The 27,110-nt window shown below is 40.9% G+C and overlaps 2 protein-coding genes and 1 long non-coding RNA gene across 9 annotated transcripts in view; 1 reads left to right on the forward strand and 2 right to left on the reverse strand.

Moving 5' to 3' along the window:
• Window positions 1-5,945, reverse strand: part of CDHR3 (cadherin related family member 3) — a 48,177-nt gene extending 42,232 nt beyond the window's left edge. The window contains exon 1 of the mRNA XM_064656337.1: window positions 1,484-5,945. The gene's annotated coding sequence lies outside the window, so the exon portion shown is untranslated. The remainder of the gene's footprint in view (window positions 1-1,483) is intronic.
• Window positions 5,946-6,067: 122 nt separating this feature from the next.
• Window positions 6,068-18,497, reverse strand: LOC135414961 (uncharacterized). 3 transcript variants are annotated; one of them, XR_010430921.1, is made up of 4 exons: window positions 18,416-18,497; window positions 11,603-11,868; window positions 8,156-8,246; window positions 6,068-6,200 (listed from the first exon to the last, which is right to left on the reverse strand). It is a non-coding gene; the product is annotated as an uncharacterized LOC135414961 (long non-coding RNA). The 3 variants fall into 3 exon arrangements; XR_010430920.1 differs by having other exon boundaries at window positions 11,603-11,888; window positions 18,416-18,490; XR_010430922.1 differs by lacking the exon at window positions 6,068-6,200 and adding an exon at window positions 6,709-7,943 and having other exon boundaries at window positions 11,603-11,888; window positions 18,416-18,490.
• A 193-nt stretch (window positions 18,498-18,690) lies between these two features.
• ATXN7L1 (ataxin 7 like 1) overlaps window positions 18,691-27,110 on the forward strand; it is a 115,644-nt gene continuing 107,224 nt past the window's right edge. For all 5 annotated transcript variants that reach the window (XM_064656340.1, XM_064656339.1, XM_064656346.1 and 2 more), the window contains exons 1-2: window positions 18,691-18,964; window positions 19,457-19,525. In XM_064656340.1, the coding sequence (XP_064512410.1) occupies window positions 18,850-18,964; window positions 19,457-19,525 (184 nt within the window). In that variant the 5' untranslated portion in view covers window positions 18,691-18,849. The remainder of the gene's footprint in view (window positions 18,965-19,456; window positions 19,526-27,110) is intronic.

Genomic DNA, 27,110 nt, shown 5'->3' on the forward strand with positions numbered 1-27,110 from the left:
GGCACAGGCTGAGGGCTCAGGTGGTGCAGTTCACTCAGAAGGGGACAGGTTTTTATATGTAAGCTACTCCATCCTTTGAACAGAAGGAATGAGAATAATTCACTACTTCCTAACACCATGAAATTTTGTTTGTTTATGGTTTCAAGAACTTTGAGATCTTTAGCTGGGCTCTGTGGCTCTCCAGGAGACCAGAGGAGGGGTGTGTGAGGAGAGAAGGGCCTGTAACTCTGGATACACTCCAGTTTTGCTTTTACTGCCAAAGCTGTGGTGGGGACTGACCTGCACCAGGGCCCTGAGGTGGCATGGTGCGTAAGGAGGGACATTTCACTTTCTCTCTTTGTTTCACAGTATAAGCTCAGTCTGGCTGTTGGACTGATATATGTCAGAGAGGATAATACTCTTTTACATGGAACCTTAAGTAACTGCAAGGTGACTGCTCAGGACTTTGCACTTCTGGTGGTTCCTGTGAGCTCCTGTCCCCATCAAATGACTACCCATCAGTTGACTGATGGTAACCACAATGTGCATAGTCTCAGTCCTACCATCACCATAGATCAGATGGCATGCAGCAGCCTGATACCACCTGAGGATTTGGCGTATTGTTTTTGTCTCTGCTCCATTCTCATGCTTAGCAATATCCAATGCAGTAGTACCATGATTCACTCAGCTACATGAGGGCAGACACTTGTGAGGCAGAGGATTAAAGCTGGGGCTGTGAAATATAAGACAGTGAAGAGACATGATGGAGGAAAAAGTTGGATCTCTGCTGGGAAAGTTGAGGAGTGGAAGAAAGGAAAAGATGGGGTGTATGAAGCTAGGGACATGGAGATGTACAATACAAGGATGAGGGAGGCAGTGGGTGTGGTTTTGGGGTCTTTGCAATAAGAAGCATGTGGCAGAACAGCTGTGGCAGCACAGACATAAGTCTGTAAGTTGGAAAAAAAGTGGTGATGGAGTGCATGGGAAGTGGCAGCCATCAGCTCGAAGAGGAGGCTTTGGTGATTCTAAGACAGGAGGGGAACAGGAAATAAATGGCTTTTCCAAAATAATTTCAATTTTTACCTCAATATCTTGCCTGGGACATATATTGTCCAAAGCCATCCTTGAAATCTTTCTACATTTGGGTAGCACTACCATTTCATCTAGGCTATTGGAAAATAATTACAATGACCTTAGACTCCCAAAGATCAGTGACAAACCAGATTTTGAAAGGAGCAATTTCAATAGACCTGGACCTGAATAAAGTGGTCCAAAAGCAAACAAAATCCTAATCACACAAAGGAAACATGCAATATTCATCACTGGCCCTGTTCCTTGCTGTCTGTAAGCTCTGTGATTAGAGAAAACCTTTAGAAATATCGCACACGGATAGGGTCAAATTCATCTGGGTACCGACACAGAATCACTTTTTTACAGTTGCTGAGTTTAGATTATGCTTATTTTATATGAGAGCAAACATGATTGGAAAAAATAATTTACTTACAACTGACATAAAGAAACATTATATCTGAGTAATGACTTGACTGAGTCTGCCACCACATTAATACACAAAAGGCAGCGGGAAACCAGTGCAATATTCCGGATGTAGATACTTGCCTGTGGATTTGAGCATCAACATCATAGAACAGTCTGAGACCATAAGAGCTTTCTTAATGAAACAGATCCCACACAGTAAACCTAGTGTCCAATAAATGTTTTGACAGAGAACTGTGAAGCTGTAAAGGTAGGTGGATGAATGCACAGAGATTAAAAAAAACTCTGCAGCCCAGATTGAGTTTAGTCACATAAAACCTGGCTGTTATAATATGAGCTATGGGGGTGATAACAAGAAAACAAGGTCAGGATATGTCCCTTTGCTGTGTATAGCTCCCATTGACCATTGCTGGAGCTGAGGGAATATTGCCATCTAGTGCCACACAAAAATCCAGTTGTCTAAACAGAAAAAAGCCATTTAGTTCATATAGGCAATGGTTACAAAGCATCCTAAAAAGCAGGGACATTATGTGCCAGGGACATCATTTTGGTCAGTGTCTTTGCCAAGCTTGTTACTAAAAATGGTACATTTTCTCCTTTAAAAAAATGACTGCATTGTGGGGACTGAGTCATAATGCTTTGAAGGAGAGACCCTGTTCAGTCTTTCAGAGGTTGTGAAAAGTGCGAAGTATTCCTATAGCGGTTTAGCAAGTAACAGTCAGAATGATGGGATGCTGTTGAGGATGGGATTTACCTTGCCTTCCTTGATATTAATAAAACACAAACCTGTATATGTTAATGTTATATGGTCAACCTAGGCTTCTTTTGGAAACAAAAAAGTACCAGGACACAACTGGTGAGACCAGCTTTAGCTGTTGCCTTTAGAATGGGAAGTGCTGTACTTTTGAAACATCTGTTTCCCCACAGTGACAATAAAGAAGGTTTGGGATGGCTAGGTCTGATATTCAGAGCCCTTCAACCCCTAGTGCCTGTCTCTCTGTGTCATTTTTTAACCAGATAGGCAACAATTTTGATGACCTGTCAGTGGAAAAATAAATACTGCTTTTAGACCCCTAGACCCCACGATCTCAGTTGTGTGATTCTCATTCAGGTTGGGGGGACACATCTACTCACACAGGAGTTCCCGCTGACCACAGTGGAAACAAGTGCTGGCCTGTACCACACTGCCTTTGCTGACAGGCCAGCACACTGGACCATGACACATTTTAAATTCACCTCTGTGTGCTGCAGCATTATGAAGTTCTTCCCGTTGTCATGCCAGAAAGAGCCCTTAGGGGTGACAGAGCAGTTCAGTTCCCTTCAGCCAAGACCCTGCTGAGCACGAGATGAGGGTTTTTTAATGAGTGCATATGTTTGAGATACTTTTAATGAGGCCATCAACTCATCTGTGTTACCAAATACATGCCATATTATAACAATTTTCAGTCACTGCCCATCTGGAGCAGATTCAAACCAGTGGTTGATTTTCAAAAGCAATTTGAAAATCAAAATCAATTAAGTAATCAAATCTTCCAACTGCAAACAATGTCCAGATTTTCAAACTAGGAATGTCATGTTTATATATGTCGACTTAAAATTACTTAAATGTCCCTCCAGTACCTCTGTGTTAATTGCCATGTTATTGCCTGTGGTTGTGACTTTCCCACTATTTCTACCTAGTAACCATTCAAAGAAAAGGATTAAATCACAAAGAGAATTAAAGTCAATAATGTAAAAGAATATTTTCAACCTGAGAAGAGTTTAGACACCTACCACTCCTTTTCTTTTAAATAGCATGAATGCCAATTAAACAAGAGGTTACTAAATTAATTTGCTTGTATTTTAAAAATTTATTATTTCACATCATCAAATATAAATCCTTTTCTTCATTGATTTTAAATATGCTGCAAAAAATGTGTATTCAAAGTTCCTCTAAATGAGGACTTATTTAGGTAATAAAATGCCTCACAGTAATAGTAGCGTATAAAGTTACTGATGTCAAACTCTGCCAGGATTTTCAGGGGTATTTTCTTTGTTTTAGAGAGGGAGGTTCACTTGGCAAAGTCCTTACATATGGTATTAGAAAAGAAAAAGAATATCTGCACTGTCCTGAGTGTCCACAATGTGAATTAAAATCCCATCTCAAAAGGAACCTGAAAAGCAAGGGTCGTAGATTTATAAACAGATTTTAAAGCACCTAGAAATGTGACTTTCTAAAGCTCTCACTCTTAGCATCTAAGTTCCCCATAACTAAGTTTAGCTAAAAAAATTCTAAGCTAACAGCTTCCAGAAATAAATAGCAAGAAGCTGGCAGCAAAATCTGGAATTCCCCCATACCTCTTAATCCACAGGGACACAGACTGACCTTTCAGATGCAACTTAAACCCAGCTGATTTCCTCAGGCTTTTGCCTGAAATGAAGCCTGGCTCAAACAGCTTGGGTGTTCTAGGCAGGCAGGAAAGGATTACTAACATTAGCTCAATATCTTAATTGCTGTACTTAAAAGGCTGCCTACAGCTGTATCCAGCACAGAAAGAAAGCTCTCACTGATTTCACTGGGATCTGGATTGCTCTTTTAAGTTTGAAGGAGCTGGGGAAGTGACAGGAAGGATGGATGTTTTACCTACTGGTACAGACTACCATGACTATACTGGCATTGGCATCAGCTGAGCCTTTACACCAGGACACGCAGTTTTAGGAAGCTGTGACATGAAATACATTCATAAATTGTTTTCCTATGCTAAGGGGCAGCAGTAAGATGACATGCCAAATCTCTTTAAGAATCAAGAGGTGAACGCCTCAAGATGTCCACCCACTCAGCAATCCAGTTGGATGGACAATCTTAATGCAAAGAAAGGTGATGTCCACACACGTTTAATATCAGCACCTATTTATCTCTTGTTTCAATCAACACTAATGGCAGGCAGTGGGGTTTACTTGTTTTGCTGTACTGATATTTGCAAACCTCTGAGACTGTTTCTTTGCATAAAACATTTTTCTGCACATGGGCATCTTTCTTGATGAAACCAACCTATGCTGCACAGTCCACTCTGTTATTTCATACCAGCCTAGGCTATCCCAGGCTAATGCACCCACACAACTGCTGGTGTTGCCACACAGGGAACTGGATCCACAAATTGAGCCTGGATGAGAACTGAGCGAGTGGATGACACACCCAGGAACAAACAGCCAGGAAATAGGGGTCTGGGCAAGAAAGTGCCTGTGGAACTACAGCCTGAAACACTCCCTTCCTTTGTGATCAGAGGACGTGGAGTAATGCTCATCCAGGTTGTGGGACACACCAAAAATGGGTTTTAAAGACCCTGAAACCTCTAACGTTGTTGCTGTTTTGTGACTACAGAAATTTAGCCTGGTTTCTGTTTTTAAAAAAAAAAGTGCTAAACGTTACACTATTAGCTTTTTTCTGTTGAATTAAATGTTCTGTGAAATAGCAGAGGGACAGTCACCATATCCCAGCTAAACGGTTTGTTTGGAGCAAATTATTTTCTATTCTTGAGCAAAAAGAATTTAATCAAGTGTCAAAAACAAACTACATCTTGACAGATTAGCAGGGTTGTTGCTGTTAAAATAAATTTGTTGCCAGATTTGTTTACAAAACTTATTTTTTCAGGGATGGGTGAACTTCCTGAAATTTGTCAATCTCTTGAATAAATATTGTGGAAGATTTGTAAAATGAGAATTAATTAAAACTTTTCCTATGAGTGTAAACCAGATATTTTGCTCAGTGTAAAAAAATTCTTTGCAAACCAAAGGGAAGTCTTCAGGGGGGTGTACAGTGGAGAGGCAAGAAAATTTGAGCACTGCCTTTCCTTTTCCAAACAAAATTTGGGATATAACAACTATGACTAATACAGGAATTGTAGTTTATATATTAGATTTGATATATCCCTTTTTAACTTTCTTCACGGTTCTGAACTGACCTCCAGACGTTTGACTTCAGCTTTCAAATCCCTCAGAGGTTTGTTTATTTTCCTATGAGTCTTTTTGGTTTGGCTGCTTCTGTACAATACGTGGCAGATGTGCTCATTTCTGGACGTGGAGCTTTTTGATACTGACTCCTAGCCATGATTTGTGTGGCTCCAGGGAAGGCAGTGTTAGCTTGGATGGGGTGGTATCACCATCTCAGACAAAGAGATAAGCTTGCTGTCGTCATCCATTCATTCTGCTGGGGTAACTGAAGGAACCAGATAATGAAATGCTTATCCTAGTCAGGGAGAAAACAAGGACAAGTATTTGCATTCCACCTTTTCCTTCACTGCAAGTTGGGTTTTCTGGTGGAATTTGGGGAGTTTTATTATTTTTATAAGTGATAAGGAGGAAAACATTCTTCATTTATGAAACGGTAGACAGCAAATCTTTCGTTCTTTCATGTATAAAGTCAAGAAAGTGTCACTAAAGATCCTCAGAATGATTGGAAGGAAAATCTAAAGACAGCAACTCTTTTCTAATAAAAAGACAAATATTTCTCCCATTTAGACTAAGATGTTCTTATCTTTTTTTTCCCCCGCCAGTAAAATGTCATCTTGAAATTGGTCCTTGACAAAAGCCTTCAATGGTACTATTTGTAACAAAAGCCTTCAATGGTACTATTTGAAACACGTTGTTTCTGACAAAGCCAGCGGCAGATGTCAGTCTGCAATGGACAGTTGGCCAACAGCAACAACATCACCGTCCAGGTGAATTAGGCACACGACCATGGGTGGGTCCTACAAATAAGTTACAAAAGAGGTCATGGACTTCACAGAAGACACAGGATTTTAAACCATGTAGCATTCAGGCAAACAGTCTTTCTTTTATTCTTTGTGTCAAAACAGAAGGATTCATTCTTCCCAGTCACGTTTCCTTAAAAAATTTCCAGGTTTTGAAATTACCACGACTGGTCTTAAAGATTTGATTAGTCAGAGCTATCACACGCTGCTGCTGTACTAATTAAATTAAACTCCACTGAGTCCATCCTTCCAAAGCCTTACCGGGTGCATTTGAGCAGTGTTTCCCACGGTCATAAGTTTGAAGCTGCATGTTGGCAGGATGGATAAGCATCTCCATTTTAAAGACAGCCTCAAGCTTTTGCTTAAAGAGGCTAACACTGCCACTAACAACTAGGAAATCCTGGCAGATAGTCCACATGAATCTCTCCTTCTATATTTGCACAATGTCAAGCACTATCAGCACGGAATAAATAATAATCATAGAAACCTGGAGTCAGCCAGGAAATAGCTACGAATGAGACATTTATATTTTAAAACCTGAAACCGCAAAATTATCTTGTTATGATTCTGGAAAACCAATCTTTTCCTTTTCTCCTCTTGTTTTCTTTTCCTAAAGAAGAAGAAATGCTGCTGAAGGTACCAAAGAAAGTTGATTTGGTCCTGTATTACAGAATTACACATCTGAAGTGTCCTGCCTGCTTAATACATAAAATCCCTTCAAACAGCAATATGAAGAACAGTCCTGATTTTAAATCCAAATAATTCATTTCTAACTGAAACCCAAAATTAGAAATGGAATACAAATGTATTTATACCATGGGAGAAAGAGGGAGAGTAGCTGAAAAACAGTTTCACCAGATAATCTTGCTTTAGATAATATCTGGACAAAGTCAAAATTTTTCTAAATATGATTGCAACTCCCTATTGAAAAGGATTTATATTAGTCATAAATCTTTAAAACAATGAGGAAAATTCATGAGGAATTTAGTCTCCAGCTCTATAGAAATAATAATAAAGAGTAAAACAAGTTGAAATTGGGAACTCTTATTTAATTCAGACTCTTGATAAACATTCAGGGTTACTCTTTCTTCACAAAAGAATCATTCATGTCTCCTTCTCTGTTCAGGTGTAGGGCTCCTGTAGTATACTAAATACATTTTAAGACTGTATTTTGATGGTTACAGATAAGAAGAAACAGATTCTTACTTTAAATTCTGGTTTTATAATTGTTGATGGGGTACACATACAAACTTTTTTTTTCATATATTGGTCATCTTTAACAGAAATGCAAAAAGATCTGAGGAATGTCTCAGCACAATCAAATTAGAATTTATTCCAGAAGCATTTGTCAGAAGATATAATGGCAGAGATTATACAGGAGAAGAATACATTGAAAACACAGAATGCCAAAAATCACCATCTGCTGAGATGATGGGAGTATCATGCTCAAAGCTGTTAAGGTGCTACTAGAGCTGTTGCATGTTACAACATTAAACAGTTAATTGCAGTTCATGGGTTTTAAGTAAAAGAACTGGGGACTGCTTTTTACCATAGCAACCACAAAAAAGAAATCTCTTCCAGCATGTATGCAATGTGCACCAACAAAAAAGCAAAGAAAATAATTATATTTGGAATTCGGCTTTTAAACTATAATTATTCGGACAGATTCCTCTTTCCAAATTTACATTCAGAGCATCCTGGGGAGAATTAGATGTTCATTCCAAATTTATCAGATGTCTCCTGAGGGACAAAAAGATGTATTACATTCTGTGTCTTTTCTCACTAACAACTGTCAGGATGACTCCTGCTGCTTAGGTAAATAGAGTAGGGAAGTGAAAGAATAGAAAAGAAAGGAAAACTTCTATCATCTCACAGACATGTGGCCACTTGTGCTGCAGGCAGGGCATGGGTATAAATGAATCGGTCAAGATCACATGTGTACTATTGCTTACCTTCCGCCACTCCAACCATTTCTATTGTGTGCTGAGGTCAGCCTACTTGTGCTCTTTTAGCATGAGGAAGCATGTTATGGTGACAACATTTCTGGTTGTTTAATCCCATGCCAGGTCAAGTTTGAGAGAAGGACAGGAGAAAAGGAAAGCAAAATGACAGTGACATCATCATCATTCCTTAAATACTAACATGTAACATTTTGATACCAATGGAACTTCTCATCCATGTTACTTTTTGAAATAAAAAAGCCCAGCAAACTAACTGAAGCAGTCACCTAAAAGGTGAGACAGGCAGGTGAAAAGCAATGAGAAGTGAGAAAGAGGGAGGTCTTGCTGGTTGCTATCCCCAGAGGACACCCTGAGGGCAGGACACAATAGGAAGAATTGTATTTCACTAGCCCTGAATTAACTAAAGGTTTGAATATGGAAATGTTTTTAAAACATCTATTGTAACTGCTGAAAACAATTATGTCTGTGGTATCTGCCAACTCTCATAATTATCTGCTGTTGTTTTAAAAATGTGTATGGGAAATTTTGCAAAATCTAGGACCAATAATCTCATGGCTGACACAGCATGCTCTTAGACTCTTACACCACAAATGTAGTGTGAGAACTGAACACAACAGTTGGCTACATTAAGATTCAGATTGACAAAGACAGACTGAGGGGGGTTTGTCAGCTGATGCAAAAATTTCCATAGGCAAAAATATTAAACCCTGAACACATGGAGGAATTCACTCACATTTGAGTGCTTTCAGGACCTAGAGATGCCCTTCAAGTTTTACCTCTACAAATCCAGAAGATGCGTGTTCATGGCTCTGTGCACCCACAAATTCTCCATACAAGACTATTTCTACCCCCTACAATGTAGAGTCCTCTCTTTATTTCAAGAAATTCAACTGTACTGCTATTAAATCTTGTGTTTATTGAGGTCTTTTCACCACCATAACTCACTCTGTTTCCATACAGCCTCTAACTTTATATTTGTATTTATTTATAACAGCACCATGTATGTTTTGCCCCATCAGTTATGAAAATCTTTAGAAATATTTTGAAGTGCCCAACTCTACTGTGATATGAACATATAATTCAATAAAATGCCACTGCTTATGCTACTAGTAGATTTGACTGAGTCGTATTAATTGTTCTAATTATGATACGTGTGAGGACACAGAAAAAAAGGGCTCCACTGCTCTTATAAATGAAAGTCAGAATAAGACTCCAATTCCCCACAAGGAGGAAGACTTCAATTCCACACAAGAAGGAGGAGGAGTTTGGGTATAGTCAATGGTCTGAATTTGAGTATTTTCTATTCATCTATTATTATTGTTATATATTATTCAGTAGAATTAAACACAGACAGTGAAAATCCACAGATGCCCACTGTCTATTAAAGGAAAAGCACTTTTTTTATCTGTCAATTAAAAGATTTGGGAAACAACAGCCAGTTTTGGCTATAATTTTGCATCAAATGTGTATCTGAACTACAAGATTCTCAAATACTAATTTTGTAATTATTTTTAGTTGTGGGTTTTTTTCCCTAAACCACTATTGTTCACTTTTCATCGGTCTTGTAACTTTTGCATATACCAGATGTCACATGCTGAGTATCTACAAATAAGACTGGATTCAATGCACAGAGCTGCATCACTGGATGTTATTAACCAGTTAAAATGTTTGATGGCTGTAGACATACAAAGATTCTCTTAATCTGAGCTTGCAAAGTTGCAGCCTTAGCTCTGACATTTATCAAACCATAGGTTTCCAACAAATAGAGTAGCAAAGGACATTGTATTTATATCATTCAGAGGAGGATTTAATTAAAAAAATTAGATTGTGAGATCGCAACTGAGGTCCATCCACATCTGGTCTCTACAACCGTATGGCCTTTTTAAAAGGTCTGGTGAAGAGTTTGATGACATAAGTGCAGGGTGGCCCATGAGAGGTTTATGCACGTGAGCCAATGCTTACATATCGAACCTATTTTTTACCTCCAGTGCCTTTAGTTGTCAGGCACATCCCTCACTACACCTCAGTTCCTGGTAAGGCCTTTGAGATCCATTTGGACTGAGTACAGAATTTGCAGTGCTTATCACAAGATACCATCTTTGACTCTTCCAGGGTGCAATGGGAATCTTATTAGGACAAAGCTCCTTGCAAAGATAGCACCAGGAGTGCAAGGAGCACAGAAGAGTTCCCCGTACAACAGATGAGACACAATTGATTTCTGGCACTCCACTTCCAGGCTCAGCCAGAAATACAAGACGAACAGGCTTGCTTTCTTCTGCGATTTCAACATGTCTACTTCCTGTATGAGCTGGAAATAGGACATACCATAACAATTGTCAAAACATTTCAGAAGCTCGAGCAAGGTGTGATTGGAGCCAGCTTCTGGAGTCAGCGAGGGCTTGGGGAGCCATGTGAGCAGGTTGGGCCCTCTCTGCTACCCGCTGATGCAGTGACCAAATGTGACCCCGCCAAAGGCGTTGCAGTTTGACCCTCATTCAAATATCTTGTCTGGATAGCCCCAAACTTCCACAGCCTGGCTGAAGGGAACCCAAGTGTCTCTGAAACACCAAGGGACAGCCCACCCAGGCTGAAATCTGAGAGCTCACTCATGCATGGTGCCTGGCCCTGCCAGGGATGAGTCCCTGCTTACAGTGGGGAACAGCGAGCTCTGGGAGAGGGGGACAGTCAGAGCACCAGCACTTGTGGAAAATGGTGGGAGGGGAGGCAGGCCCCTGCACTGAGGGCAAGGGGCTCCAGCCAGGGCCAGGACAAGGCTGTGAAGGACTGCTGGCTTCCCAGGGAGAGGCAGAGAACGGGCTGCTGAGAAGAGGGGAGATGGAAAGGGGACTTGCCCCAAGAGGTGAGGAAGCATTTAGAGAGAAGAAGAGGGCAATTCCAAACTGCTTTATGATGGGAGACACAGCTCTCTGGTGGGACAGGGAGAGAGGACTGGGAGAGACCTGTCTTCCACTGAGGGAAACAGCAGAGAGAAGAGGAAAGGCTCCTAACTGCAAAGGAGGGAATAAAAAACAATGAAGGGCATAGTAAAAGACATGATAGTCACTGGTGAGGCAGTTGGGCCCAAGTGGGATGGTGGTGAGTGTGGCTGGGAGCAAAAAACAGGACCCAAACTGGTGCTTCAGTGGAGTAACCTGGCAGGAGATGAAAACCCACCCTCCAGCATTAGGGTAAAGTAACAGAAAAGAGGGAACAAAATTCACAGAAGGGAAGCATTTGGGAGAAAGAGAGATACAAACAGGAGAAATATGGCACCTACATTGAGAAGGAACTTAAGAAACTTGGTTACGATAGAGTGAGGCAGAAGAGCTGTTGTGTGCTGCCAACACATGCGAACATGGCTGGTGAATGGAAAGTTATAATATACATTATTCATCAGGGCAAACTTAATCTTTAATGAAAGAATATTTCTACGCCTACCTCACGAAAAATGGGTGAAGATCTTAGGGGACTTTTGCGGGTTTGGTTATTCACACGGGCATTGTGAGAGAGCAAAGCACAGGAAAGTAGTACGATGTTTGAATGCAGACTTCATACTGAGGTAACTTTGTCCATCCCCAAGTTGGCTTATACCTCAAAATATAAAGAAGTTTGCCACATCTTTCAAAAATGCAGGGAGCTCCTCCAAGTTTCTTTTCTGTCCCAACTGGATGGTTAAGAGCCTTCCTCTAGAATCTGGATATGGCCTTCAAAAATATTATTGTTGCTGTAGTTTACAAAAAAAAATGTTTCAATTAAAAAAAAAAAGACAGATAAGTACTCAGTAAATAAAAGTGATCTTCTGCTAGAAACAGCTAATAATTTTAAGCAGCAGTAAGAAACACATACTGATGACTGTGTTTTAAAACAACTTCTCTGTGATCTTTCCTGAGTACCTGTCATAGAATCACAGAATCAGCTAGGTTGGAAGAGACCTCAGAGATCATCAAATGCAACCCTTGATCCACTATCACCGTGGTTACTAGACCATGGCATTAAGTGCCACAACCAGTCTCATCTTAAAAACCTCCAGGGACGGAGAATCCACCACTTCCCTGGGCAGCCCATTCCAATGCCTGATTACCCTCTCTGTAAAGAATTTCTTCCTAATATCTAACCTAAACCTCCTCTGGCACAACTTAAAACCACGCTCTCTTGTCTTACTGAGAGCTGCCTGGGAGAAGAGACCAACCCCCACCTGGCTACAACCTCCTTTCAGGGAGTTGTAGAGAGTGATGAGGTCTCCCCTGAGCCTCCTCTTCTCCAGGCTGAACAACCCCAGTTCCCTCAGCCTCTCCTCATAGGACTTGTGTCCGAGTCCCTTCACCAGCCTTATTGCTCTTCTCTGGACTTCTTCTCTGTCAATACAAGGAAACTGAATTTTAGCCTGTTGAGTATTCTTTGATCTGTCATTCATGTCTTCCAGTTTCCCAGATAGATATACTATCTACTCCTCAGTCTTCTGCAGTGAATGCACTTGTCTGACCTGGTCTAATCCTCGGTTTGTTGCCACAAGTCTAGCCAATAAAGTGTTGGGCAGGGTCCTTGGGTAGTGTGCTTTAGGAACAGAGTTTGAGATCCATGTTTCATACAGGTTATACCATAGCACTGAGACTGGATGTTTGGGTGAAGGTCAAGGGAAGATTCTCAAGGGAGAGAAAATACTGGAAATAAGATGGTCTGAACTGAACTCTCAGAGAGACTCCTGTTTAAAACCTGAATCTGCTGCAGAGTAAAAAAAAAACAAACACCAAACTATTGCAGCAAAAAAAAAAGAAACTTTTTTGCTTCTTCCAAGCAATTGTTAAGTCCTTGTGTCCAGTGAGGATGCACGTCTGCAGTGCACAAGGAAGTCCTGTGGTACACTGAAAGTTACCATTACCAGCTTTGGTATCAGAAACACTCTAGCTATGGTAATAAAGTAGATAATTATCCTCTTGAAAAGACAGTAAAGTACTACACTAACGCACTTAGACTACAGCAAATACTTGAGTGAAATTGCTTAGAACAAACTTAGCCACTGGAACCAAAGAGTGTGCAATTTTTTCACGGTGCTTGCATAATTCTCTTGGGTTTGAAATGTGTAGTAACTGTTGATTCCCATTTCTAGTTCATAGCCCTTTTTTTGGTAGCATTTTTTTCTTTAAACTTCCCTGAGTTCCCTGTAATAAGTTACCTTATCGTGCATTGTCTCTTCAAAAATCTGTGCAGTACACCTCTATTTAGATTTCCTATTTCATCTGATTAGTGCTGCTGTAGTGTTTCAAGCATTGCTTTGATTTGTGTGAAGCAATTTGCAACCCCTGTTTGAGAAACATGTTTTTGTTTGGATACAAGAGTATCTCAGAATTTCTTTTTCAGTTCTCCATTTTTTCTGACTTTCTTTTTTAAGCGCTGGCTTCTTTGGCTAAGATGGAACTGAAAGCATAATTCAGATTTTTTTTTCTTGTGTTATTTCAGAGGACATTAAAAATAGATTTCTCTGCTATAAGTGTCTATTTAATATAGTTTTCTAGCTCAAATCTTCTATGATGGCACTCACACAGTGTTTGAGACACCTTCTGAAATTACAAAGGGATCAGAAATAGTACAGGGAGTGCACTTTTGGTCAGAGTCTAGGAAGACTGGCCCAGAGTGGCTTCTACATTTGGCTTGCTAAGTGCTGCATTGTTTTCATGGCCATCCTGTATGCATCTTTTTGCAGAAATCTAGGTATAGGGCTTTTTTTAAAGTATCTGTTTTATTTCATGAATTCAGCTACTCTAATTATCACATAGCATACTAGGATGTTACATTGTATTAAAAAAAAGTTTCAGAATCAGTTTCACCAGAGAAATGCAGGACTATCTATCTGGTACATTTTGCATCCTGAGGTGCTGCTGGAGTATTAAACAGAAACTTCATTTATCCACTGTGGAACAGACAACAGATTGAAAATCTATGGGTGAAAATTAGCAAGAGTGTAAAAAATCCACTATCAAAACCATTTGCACACAAGTCAACATACACATTAGTTTTACACTTCTAAAAATCCTGGAGGAGGATTGAAGTTTCTCTGCTGCTGTGACTGACAGCCAGCTAGTTTGTCGGTGCTTTTCTTATGCAAACTCCATCACCGACTATATTTAAGAAAGTCTTGTGATTCATTACACTGTTTCATTCCCACCAAAGTAGATACATGAGTTCATAAAACTGTCTACTATGTAATGATTTCTGCTATATAGGATAAAACCACTATTGTGGTAAATCCATTGCAAAACAGGATCCTGAGAAGTACTAACGAATTTCTTGCCAAACTGCTTAAATCATAATTACTTTGTCACAAGCATCATATGTTTATAATCTTGTTATGATACTGAAGCCTTATACAGCTGGGTTTTTTGTAACATTTTTGTAGCCAGTTTAAAGCCATCTGGTGCATGTATTGCCAGGTATATATGATTTTGTTGTTGTTGTGACTACATGTGCACCCTCAGCAAAATCATGGTATTTTCTCAGTGTATGACAGTGGAGCTGAAATAGGATCATGTCATTATTTAATTGGACACAGTGACTACTTATGAGGTTCCTGATAGCCACATGTGAGAATTGCTGTTTTAGTTTGTTATCTCTTCACATTCAGATCCTGAAAGTTATATAAATGTTAGATTGATCTCCGAATAGAGGCAAAGATTGACACGCAGCTTTGGATCTCTTCTAAATGTCGTAACTTTTCTTCTGCTTTTATAAAGCCCAAGTCTTTAATTATAATTCTAGTAAGTAGATATAGGAACATATGATTTTTATCTCCTGGTTAGTTAGCAAAAAGCTTACACTTGGAGATCATCTTACTAAAAGACCTGTGATATATGGATTAAAAAGATTAGAGTTAAGGTTTCATCTGTATTTTGCTGTCTGTCAATTAAAGGACATCATTTGCTTATAGTTTACTTTTTTAATACCACATTATGATTGGATCACTGTAGTATTTAGAAGCTGCAACCAAAATAAAAGCTCCATTACCTTGAATTCCGAAAAACCACAATAGTAAAAGGAAGCCCCTGCTTGGCAGTTGAAATAAAAAAGATCCTCAGAGACCAGGAAGGGAAAGAAGCACCTTTCCTGACTGACTTAATTATTTTTCTGTGGAAAAATGACTTGTTGAAGATCACACATGAATTGAATTTCTATGCTGGTGGGCAGGTAGAAAAGAAACAGAGGATTTTTGGTCTGCATTTTCATGCACAGCCTTTTTTTTATTCATTTCCTATGGAAATAAGTCTTATGTGATCATGTTTGTGCCTTTCCCTCCTTTTTTTTTGTCTCCACCAATAACTTTTGGCTCCACTGATTAATAAAAACAAATTTGAAAGAGGAGTATAAGTCTTAAATAGGATTGTCTTCAAATGAATTTTGTGAAAGCAGATGTCAGGAGAAGGGAAGAAGAAACCATCTGAATGTTCTTGCTATGGTAAAGCTGCAGCTCAAGTTCACCAGACAAAACTACATATATTCCCAACCATGGGAAAACTTCTATAATGTCAAATCAACTCTCTTCCTATTTTGCTATAAATTTCTAGAGCATAATGCACAGCTCTCCACGCAACATACACTAGTTTGATTTGGCACCAATCTGGAGTGCTTCTTCTTTCGGAGAAGCCCTGGTGCAGAACAGAAGCTACTTTTCTGCAGCTTCAGGGCTTGCACCCTACAAGCCAATGGAGATAAACTGATGGCTGGTTTGCTCAGGGATGGGGTTCATTCCTTGGTGCAGATCACAGAGGCAGCACAGACACAATCAAAGCAAGCTCGTACTTCTTAAACAAAAGATGCTGATCATTGGAAAGGCTTACGCGTAGATGTGGCACTTAGGGACATGATTAAGTGCTGTACTTGGCAGTGCAGGGTTAATGGTTGGACTTGATCTTAAAGGTCTTTTCCAATCTAAATGATTATATGACTCTGATTGTGGAACCATTTGTTTAATGGCTGTTTCTAAACACATATGGTAGGGAGGAGGAAGAATCCCTTTGGGAGGGCTTTGGAAATCTTTCTCTCAAACTGTAAGTCACTGGATTCTTCTGAGGAAGGAATTGGTACATCTTGCATCTCTGATTGTATGCTAATTTTCCTTCATATGGTCTGTTTCTGTTAAGAGCCTAGACTGTAGGTCTGCAGTGTGTCATGGTAAGCAGTATGTAGATCAGTGCCATGTGTCAAAGCTGGAAAGTTTCTTCACTTTTCTTGCTTTGTTTGAGGCTGCTTGTATTAAGTACTTTCCCTCTCTCCTTTTTTCTCACTTGTGTGGTTAGGAATTGCTTTACTGCCTGTATATCCTGTGGCAGTGTTTAATATTAGTTAGATGTTTGGCCATCCCTACTTCCCTGAAATCTAAAGTTGGTTTTCATTGACGGGGATTTCCTGGGTGCTCACGTGCCTTTCTTTTCTATCTTGTCTCCAGATACACATCTTGGGTAATCACACCAGTGTTATGGTATAAGCTGTGCAGTGTAACTTCTCTAATTATGGGACTATCTGGCTGCTGTCAAGATTTTTTGCTCAACCATCTTGCAGTGAATTTGAACACAAGTGCCAAACATGTTGACTATTAACTTCATGTGCTTTATCATTCCTCCTAAGGAATTCCATCTTGCTATTCCTGACCAAAGTGTTTTTCAGTATAGTGGACAGGGTTTTCAACCTCAACATAAGCAGCTTATGTCTATTCTTTATTTTTATTTCCTCACTGATGATTATGTCTCCTTATAATTAAAAACATCAAATATATCCACTACCAGCTGAATTTTGTTAGACTAAGTCAAATTCTTCTCATATGATAGAATCTTAATTCCTCTGATCTTTCTAGTAACCCTTTCCACACTTTTTCTGTAGGAAGATTAATTTAAACTGGTGGATAGGAGTGTACTTAATATTCCAGAATAGATCTTGCCAGGGCTTTGTACTATACCACAAGCACCCTTCCTGCTTCTGGAAATTCCACATATATCTAAGATCATGCATCTTATGTCTGCTTCATATTGGTTGCTAATAAGCCTGCTGCAACTGACTGGTTCTCACATGAGGCGTATTTTGGTGAGCTTTCTACTTATTTGATTATGTTCCTGAAGTTTCTTGTAGCTAATATTACTTGACTGGAGGCACTCCGGCCAGGCCACATGTTATGAAAGCTTTTAGGCTCCCCTCCAGGTATTAAGGATGGGACTTGTATATTCCAGCTATTTTTTGGAAGAGGTGGAGTGTGAACACTGTGTGTATTTACCACTGCATCTGTTGACAGGCAAAGTGTGTCTGTCCTTTGCCCAAAACATTTTTCCATTCCAGCGCTGTAAAGAGCCTAATCTTAATGAAGCTGTGAGAAATTTACTTAAATCCATTCCAGACTGTAGCACCATATACCTTTAGGCAGCAGTGCTGACTTCAGCAATTCCTGTCCTGCTCCTCTGGCCATAAGTCCAGACCCTGAGCACACCCTAAGTGCTATTCTTTTTTCTTGAGTCTAGATTAATTCCATGCTCTACTTCAGCATTGTCGCACGATGGTTTGAACCAGCAAAAAGTGAACGGTGACAAAGGGTCTTAAATGACTGGCTGGCAGAAGACATAGATGGGGATAGGGCCATGCAAAGCCCACATCAGCACTCCAAGAAGTGTTTGATGAACAATAAACATGAGCACTCCTGCTGGGGCCGCAGAGCTGTACGAAAGTGCTGCATGTGGAATCAGAGGCTGATTAAATGAAACCAAGTCCTTCACCAGTGGTGTTCATGTTTGGCTTAAGAGGTGTGAGCTGGAGCAATAGGCTTATGGTGTAACTCCTTATCCAAATCAGGTATATTTGAGGATAATTTTCAATTTCTATTCTTACCTCAATGGAGAATTAAACAGAAATGACCCGGCCCTAAATTAAAAGCATGTACATCCCACAGGTTACGTAGAGCGAGATGAAAACCTCGGTGTTGTTTGAGAGGAGGAGGACCTGCGAGCTCAGAGCTGCTGTACCTAAAACACCAAATACTACCTGCCTAAAACACCAAAACCAGAGCAATCCCATTTGCAAGCAGACGAAGCCCTACTACAGATCAGGCAGCATTTGGACAACAAAATGGCTGTGGCTATAAGTGATCCACAGAAGCGCAGCTGGAAGAAGCCGGGGGGCGGGGGAGCCCCGACCCCACACTCCGGGGCCGATGAGGGGCCGCGCCGGGGCGCGGCGGGGCCGTGCCGCAGGAACCGAGAGCCCGTCCCAGGCACTTACTGCGGGGCGCTGCGAGACGCGCGGGGGGCGCGCAGCCCCGGGGAGCGCACGGCCGGCGGCTGCGCCTTCCCGGCGGGGCTCCTGGGCCGCGGACCCCGCTCGGCTCGGCTCGGCTCGGCCGGGCGGTGCCGGTGCCGGGTCGGGGCCGGAGGGGCAGCGCGGGGGCCGCGCGGGTCCGGCGCCCCTCGGGGCGGGCGCGGGCCCGGTGCCGGCGGCGCGAGGCGCAGGCGCGGGGGGCGCGGGCATGCGCGCTGGGCGGCGGGGAGCCCGATCTGATAGGGAGCAGGGGCTGACACTACCCCCGTGTGGGCGGCGGAACGTCCCGAGGATGACGTGCGGCGTTCTCGAATCCCGTGTCTCGCTCGCTCGCTCGCCGCCGCCGCCGCCGAAGGAAACGGGAAAAGCAACAAGGAGGCAGGAGCAGGCGCGGCGCCATGGCGGCCCTGGAGCGGCCCGTGCCCAGTCCCGAGGCGTTCCTGGGCCAGCCCTGGGCCGCCTGGGTGCGGGAGGCCGCCCCCCCGCACGCGCACGGCGCCGCCCCCCCGCACAGTAAGGGCAGGGACCGGCCGCGGTCCGGCTCCGCACGCCGCTCCCCCCGGAGCGGGGCCGGGGTCCGACCGGGCCGCCCCCCCTCCCCTCTCTCCCTTCCCCTCCCTCCTCCCGCCGGGGCCGGGAGGTGCCGCCCCCCCGGGCGCTCAGCTGACGCCCGGCCGAGCCCCCGTGCCATGTGTGCGGGAGGCGCACGCCGCGCCTGCCGTGCCGCTGCCCCGCGGCGCTGGGCCGGCGCCGCGGTGGGGGAAGGGGGCGAGGGGGAGGATGCGCGGAGGGGCTGGAGGATGCCGCGGGAGGGGGGGGGCGGAGGGTGCTGCCGCGGGGGGCCCGGCGGTTCCGCTCCCTGGCAGATGCTCCGACCATTGTGCTTTTGCTGTTGCAAATAGAAACACTGCTCACCTCCTCACCTCTCCTCCTCCTCCCCTCGCCAAACAATAAATGCACACCTCAGGGCCCTCGGCGCTTCCTGACTCTGCTTCTCTTCTGCAGGTGTAGATCTAGAAGAGACTGGAAAGGAGGGTGGAAAAAGCAGGGAGGTTATGAGGCTTAATAAAGAAGGTAAGTGGATAGTGCTGGCACACCTCTCTACCTGTCTTGTTTCTTGGTGGTTGTGGATTACTGTGGTTTGGCCTTGACAGGGTTGTCTCAAAGCATATGGATCTCTCTGCCGTGAAGAATGTTTCAGGATTGGATACATGCAGATGACTGTCACTGTGTCAACTTCTTTTGAAGTACGGGTATAACAGGTGTATGCGTGCAACTGGCAGACGTGGTAAAAGATAAGGCAATTTTGAGTCAAAAGACAACTACACATCAGTGGCCATATTGGATTTTTTTTTGTAGACCCTGTCCCTTCATGCAACATTTCACTTGCTTCTGTGTGGAGATAAGCATATAAACCTGGGCATCAACTTTACACATTATATTATCATTAGCGACTAGCGAAGACGTTTTCACTTGTGGAAAGAGTCTGTTACAATTTTTGAGTTCATTCAGTTTAGCTCAAGTCACATTTTATGTTTTCATTCTCACTGCTGAGTGTGACTTGCAGACAACCGAGCGGCCAATGTCAAATATTGTCTTACATTAAACAAAGCCATGCATATTATGCGAAAACAAATATAACGAGTCATTTGGGCCATAAAGTTTTCTGGTACCATCAGTATGAACAGGCAGATTCCAGGCTACTGGTATTTGCCAATATGCCGTGCCTGACACAGTTCTGTCAGTTGCGAGAAGAGAAACTTTAGTGGTGAGCATAAACAAATCAAATTTACACCTTTTGTTTGTGATATGTGTCATTAACATCGTGCTGGGGGAACACCTAATGCAACTAGTGAAATGCTTTGGGACGCTCTTTCATGTAGCTCTCTGTTTGTTTCTGTTGTGTAAAGAAAGTAGTTTACGTATACAACCTCTCTGTCATGAGAAATACTTATTGTAAAGTCAGTTCATAATGAACGATCCCATCATAGTGAAACTTCGTTGTGACTTACTCATGCTGAGAGAAATCCTGCTATTACCTGTAATGTCATAATATATATTCTGAAATGATGTTAAGTTTCTCAGTATATTATAGTTGTCATTACACGTGCATTCAATTTTGAGCATCTTGGCAGCTCAAAGGAATCTTATGTTTTCTAAACAACCTCTTGAAAAAAGAATGAATTAATCAGTAATGTAGATTTGTGTGATAAACTATAAAATTGCATGGAGTACACATTAAAATCATTTAAAATACCATAAAGCTTCCCTTTTGGAAGACCTTTCTAGAGATGCGAAGTTTGATTGTGTTCCTGTCTTGATTCTTAAGTGCCTGAACCTCTTTGTTTTGCCAGCCCAAAAATAAGTTAGCGGCAGAACTGGGATTTTCCTGTAGTATATTTCTAGGTAAAAGGTTCAAGGTGCAGTTTGTACACCTGTCAGTAATGTTGATTCAAAAATAATCGAATAAAAGTCTTGCTACTTCAGCTTGGCCTTCATAAGGAGCTTAATTTGTTGAGATAAAATGTTTTGTGCTCAGAAGTCCTTGAACACAAATTCTTATTATAAGCTTACTCGAGACATAAAGATTGAAGCACGTCCCTACTCCCTAGTCATACATAATATGCAAATTGTTTCCTAGAACGATTCAGTTTAGATTATCAGTTCTAGTCTTGTTTGGGTTTTTTGGGGGGTTAGAGACTCCAGCAAAGGAGCTCTATGTACACTCGCTCTCCAGAAAAATTTTTTCCAAACGAAGTATAATGCTGTTGCTGACATTATGATGGTGACAGGTGTGAAGCACTTACTGGTTTTTATAGTACTTATGGTGTAATATAAATGTTTAAAAAACCAAACCCGACTTATATTTAGAAAATAAAAAGCTTTAGAAATTTTATTGCTTCCAAGTAGTAACTTCTGTTAGATCACTTAAAAATAACTTTCATGAAGTTTGAATAAATTAGTATGTGTTGAAATATTTCTATATTCACTTAAGCAGTCTGTTAATGCAGGTGTTTCTACCACACCCATCTGTATGTCTGAACATCCACTGTAAATCTTCTTGGACCTCACCATCCTTATTCATAAAGGTGGGGAAACGTGATAAGTTAGATTGGTCTGCAGGAGACATCGCTCGTGTGTTTGAAGGAATGCTTGTGCTTTTACTCTGATCTTGCACACATCTGTCTTGTGACATGTTGAATTTTTTTGACTGCTTTGTTCATAGGCAAGGGTTGTGGTCATGATAGGTCTGAATACCAAACCCAACTCCTTTTTCTTTACAATCCTATCTATTTGAGTAAACCTTTTTATGGCATCTGTGGTGCCAAGAGATTGTAAGTGATGTCTTAGAAAAATCAAATGTTACTTGTATCAAGTAACTGAGGACGACAGAGACAGGATTTTAAGTATCAAAAATTACCGTCCTGTTTGATAAAGATAGTGTAAAATCTGATCTCTCTGCATTTACTTCTTGTTATATTTGTCTGCATTTTGTCATCTTTAGTTGATATGACCAGATTTATGTGGTCATCCTTTTGTAAGCAGTTAAGCAAAGGAGTCTTTTTAGACTAGTGCAACTGTGTGCAGAGCGTGGTGGGGGAAAGGGATGAGAAGACAAGTGGTCTCCTCCAGACCACCACAAGGTGTTTCACTTTGGTTTTGTAGAAAAATATGGGGTCTGGTGGCAAAAAGTGCCATCCCTGCTTCATCCCTGCTTCACTACCTCCTTTCTGGTTGTGTACTGTATGCGTTTAGACTGGTGGGCTGCTCTTCCTCCTCCCTTTGGCCCAGGTGGGGACCTGGGAGCCAGCATTCCCAGGAGGTGGTGGGTAGAAACACTCACTGCCAAGTCTCCGCCTGCCCAAGGGGTTGATACTTCCTTGCACATCCCTGGGCAAGGGGGTCACAGTCACTGTGCTGTTCATTTCTGTAATGCAAGAGATGCACTGAGGCCATGTGCCCCCTGTGCCCCACCATGAGGGTAAAAGTATTGCTCACTGCTTTCCTTTATTCTGCAGTGTATATGTAGGCAGCGCAGAGGGAGAGAAATTTCCTGAACGTTTTTTCAGTTTTGTAGACAGAATTGCTTTTTGCATGCTAATACTTACTCTTAAGTTTTCCTTCAGCAAACGCAGTCTGTCCATGGTTGACTTTTACTGGCGTGCAGACTTGTGGAGAGGGGATTACAAAGTTGCAAGTGTTCACAGAAAATGAGAAATTTTATGCATAAACGTTTGTGCCAGAAAAAAAACTTATCTGCTTATCTAATCAGGAAACAGAAACAGTATTGTGTAATTTATCTGACAAATCACTACCAAGCAACCGTCTTAGCTAAAAGAAGGGTTATCAGAATTGGAACAGCATTTACAATTTATGTTGAATTTTAGAAAGTTGAATGGCATGGTCGAAGAATTAAAGATTTTCTTGCAGGTAGCGTGCATAGTAACAGAGGTCTGTAATTATTTGAGAATTTGTATCCTGTAAAATGCTACAGTAACTGTGTACCTGAGGTAGATACAGTGTTCTGTTATTATCAGTCTTACCCTGTAACTGATTATAGATTAATTTTGGAGGCATGTGTTTTACTTTATACGATATTGAAGAAAAGAACAGAAGAGTGGGATTTTTTGATTTTGTGTACAGAACTTGTATTAATCGGTTTAGTAAATGTGCAAGCATTGAGTGCTGTGAGTGTTTCTAGATAGGCACAGGCTGTAAAGGGGCAAAAGATATCCTGTGTATGTCTGTGAACTACAGCAGGGTTAAATATGACCTATGGGACTTAGGTCTGTGTCTGGGTACTTGGTGTCGTAGTCAACTTCAGTTTCCCAGTTCAGTGGGTTTGTATTCTTGAGGTTTCAATCTGATGATGTGTGTGTTTTGTCTCAGATAATCTTTTCACTGACCATACTGATTCGTTATCGTTTGACATTAAGGATGTTAGCTAAAAAATTCTAATAGTTTTTTGATTTTGTGTTAAAACTAGAAGTTTACAATCATTATTGCACAACCCTGAACTTGACCATTTTACTTCATGATTACACATGCAAACTGGAGTTTTAAATCTATTGTACAGTTGCTTACACTATATTTTTCCTATTTTGACTTCCCACACAAATGTCTGATGGAAAGCTTTTTGATAAATCCTTTGACAACTTCAGTACAAAATTAAAGGAATACTGATTAGTTTAGCTTTCAGTATCTTTTTAATTCTTCAGAAAAATATCTTGATGATTTTGTCATTCTTCTTGGAAAAATAAGAAGTTAAGGGGGCTAGATGGTGGTAGGGAACACTTCTATAGGGGAAAAAAGGATGTGACATAAAACATTCTACTTTATGAAAAGCAAGAGAAAGAATTAAAATTTTTTATAGGGAGATTGGGAAAGAAGTGAAGACAAGACAAAACCAGCTGGTTAATGTAAGCCTTGGGATTGGGGTTGATTTTTATTTAATTTTTTTGTTTGTTTGTTTACTAGTGGTTTGCCGATGGTGCTGTTTGTCTCCTTTAAAAACATACTAAACCAAAAAGAATAAAAACGTTCATGTTTTTCTTAGATGAATTCATCTTTCACCTTCTTGTGGTAGTAGGGAATGTTGGAAAGAGCTGAGAGGGAAAGAAAATTATAGCAAGGTTTTAAACACATACCCCAAAAGAAAGATGTGAGGTTATTGAATTTAGACCAACATAGCTGGTGATTTACAGGTGGTTTTAGTTTTGGTTTTGCAGTGGGCAAAAGAGAGAGTCGAATGTTGTATAATTTTCTGTCTCTTCCCTGTAAGCTAATAAGGTCTTCCAGAGATACTGATTTTTAAACATATGTAATATTCTGGTGAAGCTTGATGAGTGGAAGAACTGAGAATTGTCAGGACACAAAACTGTGGCTGTTTTCAAGAGAAACTTTTTCTTACCATTCTTAGCTTTATGCTGGCAATAAGAACAGTGAGCAAAGGTCCCCGTGGGGGTTTTCTTTAGGATGAGAAATTACAGTGGGATTGAATTCTGGTGTGTATTCTGGTGTGTAAGTACCTGATCAGTTCTGTGTATGATATCTGACTGATTATTTTTTTTTTCGCATGGACAGCTTCTGCAGGGGGGTGGCGTGGCTCCTGGTTATGGCTGTCACCTCATTTAATGTGTTTCAAGGAATGGTGACAGAGGAAGAATGAAACATTATGTATGATAGTGCCCAGAAAATTTAGTCAGAATTGTAGTTTATCCTCATAGTTACGTAGTTATTTTCTGAAACCTGTCCTTTAGCTCTTCAACCCACACACTGGATAAAAGGAGTGGAGTAATGGTAAAGCTCTCTGATCAGACATTCTGTGTTTTGAATCAAGATTTTGATGGTTTTGAATATGTATCTAGAACTGTTGTTCTCTAAATTACTTCTTTAAAAATTCTGGTTTTGTTAGGTGGCACATATCTTGAAGTTCAGTATTCATGCAACAGTTGTTCTGAAGAGGTTAGATCTCCTGGTAGTTTAAAGTACCTCTTTTGATTGCATGTGAGGAAACCATGTGTGATTCTCTGTCAACTGACAGCTCTGTCACTAAGGATCTGTCTCTGACATTCCTTGTACTTGTTGTAATTTATAACCAGACTTGAGAAAGAAATTTATGTGTTTCCTAGAGTGTACCCCAAGCCCTGCTGTCACCACAGAAAGTGAAATGACTTCTTGTGTCTAATTTTGATTGAAATATAAAAACATGTGTGTGTTTTCTTGTTTATCTGCCTCTGTATGTGGTTAATAGTTTATAGATGAAATATAGGTTTCTATGTATTACGAAAAAGGCTACACAAGAGCTGAACCATTTCCACAATGAAATGGAATAATTTCTTTGAAATGGACCTTTTGTTCTATTTAATTAAAAATTAGGACATTATCAGATTCTGTTTTACCTTTGGGGCAAAAAATATTAGCCATTTAACCAAAGCTGAGGTGTATGAATCATATGGAAGCAGTGGAAAATCCTATAGAAAACATTTCAAATTACATTTTGTTTAAGTTGTGGAGTTTCTGGTAGTCCATTGCGTGCATTACTAAGAAAGATCTCCTTCAGTAAAAGTAGTATATGTTTTAGAGATATATGTGTTTCTTAAAGAGTTAACTCCAATATAAGGTTCTATGAGTGCCATGACTACTCATTATTAAGAGTAATTTTGGAATAACTAGCAAGAAAGATTTTCAGTTTATGTGGGCATGAGTTAAGCTACTGGATCTTTCTGTCTTCCAAGTTCAACTTGGTGCAGAAGTTCTTTGGCTTGTCCTTGAAAAAGCTGATTCAGGAGTTAAAGGTGCAGGGTGAAGCTGGTGTCTTTAGGTAATTATTGTGCCAAAAAACCTGTGGTGAATGCTGTTGTGACACAGTAAGGGTGTTTGACAGAGGTCTCTCAGCAAGACTAAAACAGGAAATCTTTGATGGTTCTCTTGCTGGATGAGAAGGGTAGATACTATGAGGGTAAAAATGGTCCACTTTTTTATCATAGTGCTGTGCAGCTGACTAAGCTGAGTCAAATTGGAGAAGGAATCCAGCACAGTTACTTACAACCTATGTGGGTCGTAGGAAAACCAACTATTGCATGCATAATTTCTCTCTTTTTCTTTTCTGTGTCCCTTTCTGTGTTTGATTTTAAGGGACTGGTTTTGTCATAATGTTTTGTATGGCTTATTAAAAGTTTTGCCTGAAATCCACTGATGTTGCTGGAGAAGTGAGCTTTCTGATTGCTCTTGGTGTACTCAATAGAAATGTCTTCCTTATTTCTGAAATGCTGTGCTTATTATTCAGTAATTTCCTTTCATATTTTACTAAGTTGTATGAATAATACAGTGCTTAAGCCCAACACGTATTCCTATTTATCTGTTTTCTTGACAGTAATTAGAATTTAGAATTATTTGGTTTTTCAGCTTTTTGGTTTCTGTGTTCATGTATTTATAAAATGTGGACTGTTTGGCAAAAGAGAAGTGGAGTTTTCCCAGATCAGAAAGAGCACCAGCCAGAAGTAGCAAATAACTTGACAACAAGAGTTCTAAGTTCTGCATAGCTGCTGGTTCCAGTGCATGTCTAGTGCAGTTTCACTTAGTCCACAGGCCCCTCCTGAATCATCTGTGAAACGGAAGCAGTTGTATTGTGACAGAGCTGTGCGCGGTACACGGGGGGTTCAGGCTTGCTTCCCTTTCCGTTCCCTTGGAGCAGGTGTTCAGCACAAGAGACAGAAGAGTGACTCACGAAGTAACATCAAGACATAAGAATGGCTGGCAAAGGGGAAGAGTTCATGGGGTTTGATTCTATGTGATCTTTGCTATGTTCTTTGTTTTGTTTATAATTTTTTTCTGTTTTACAGTGGTTTATGTCTTCTGTCCAGTCATTCTGTCTCTTCCTACTGCAGAGGGCTGGACATGGGGGGGGGTCAGAATCTGTGAATTTGAAGTTATATTTGAATTGAACCGTGCTAATGTCATATAAGTTATAGTTGTTAAGAAGTTTGTTGAATCAGAAGTGTCTTCTCTAGCAAGACAAAACAGGATGGGACTGGACCTCTCCAGTGACAGAATAAGGTGACTTGAGTTTGTCATCATTTTGAGATGAAATGGTCAGAATAGAAGCTGAGATTTTAAGATGTATAAATCATTATGTGTGTCCATTTTGGAGTCTCTG

Source organism: Pseudopipra pipra, chromosome 5, assembly GCF_036250125.1.
Source record: "Pseudopipra pipra isolate bDixPip1 chromosome 5, bDixPip1.hap1, whole genome shotgun sequence".
Lineage (NCBI taxonomy): Eukaryota > Metazoa > Chordata > Aves > Passeriformes > Pipridae > Pseudopipra > Pseudopipra pipra.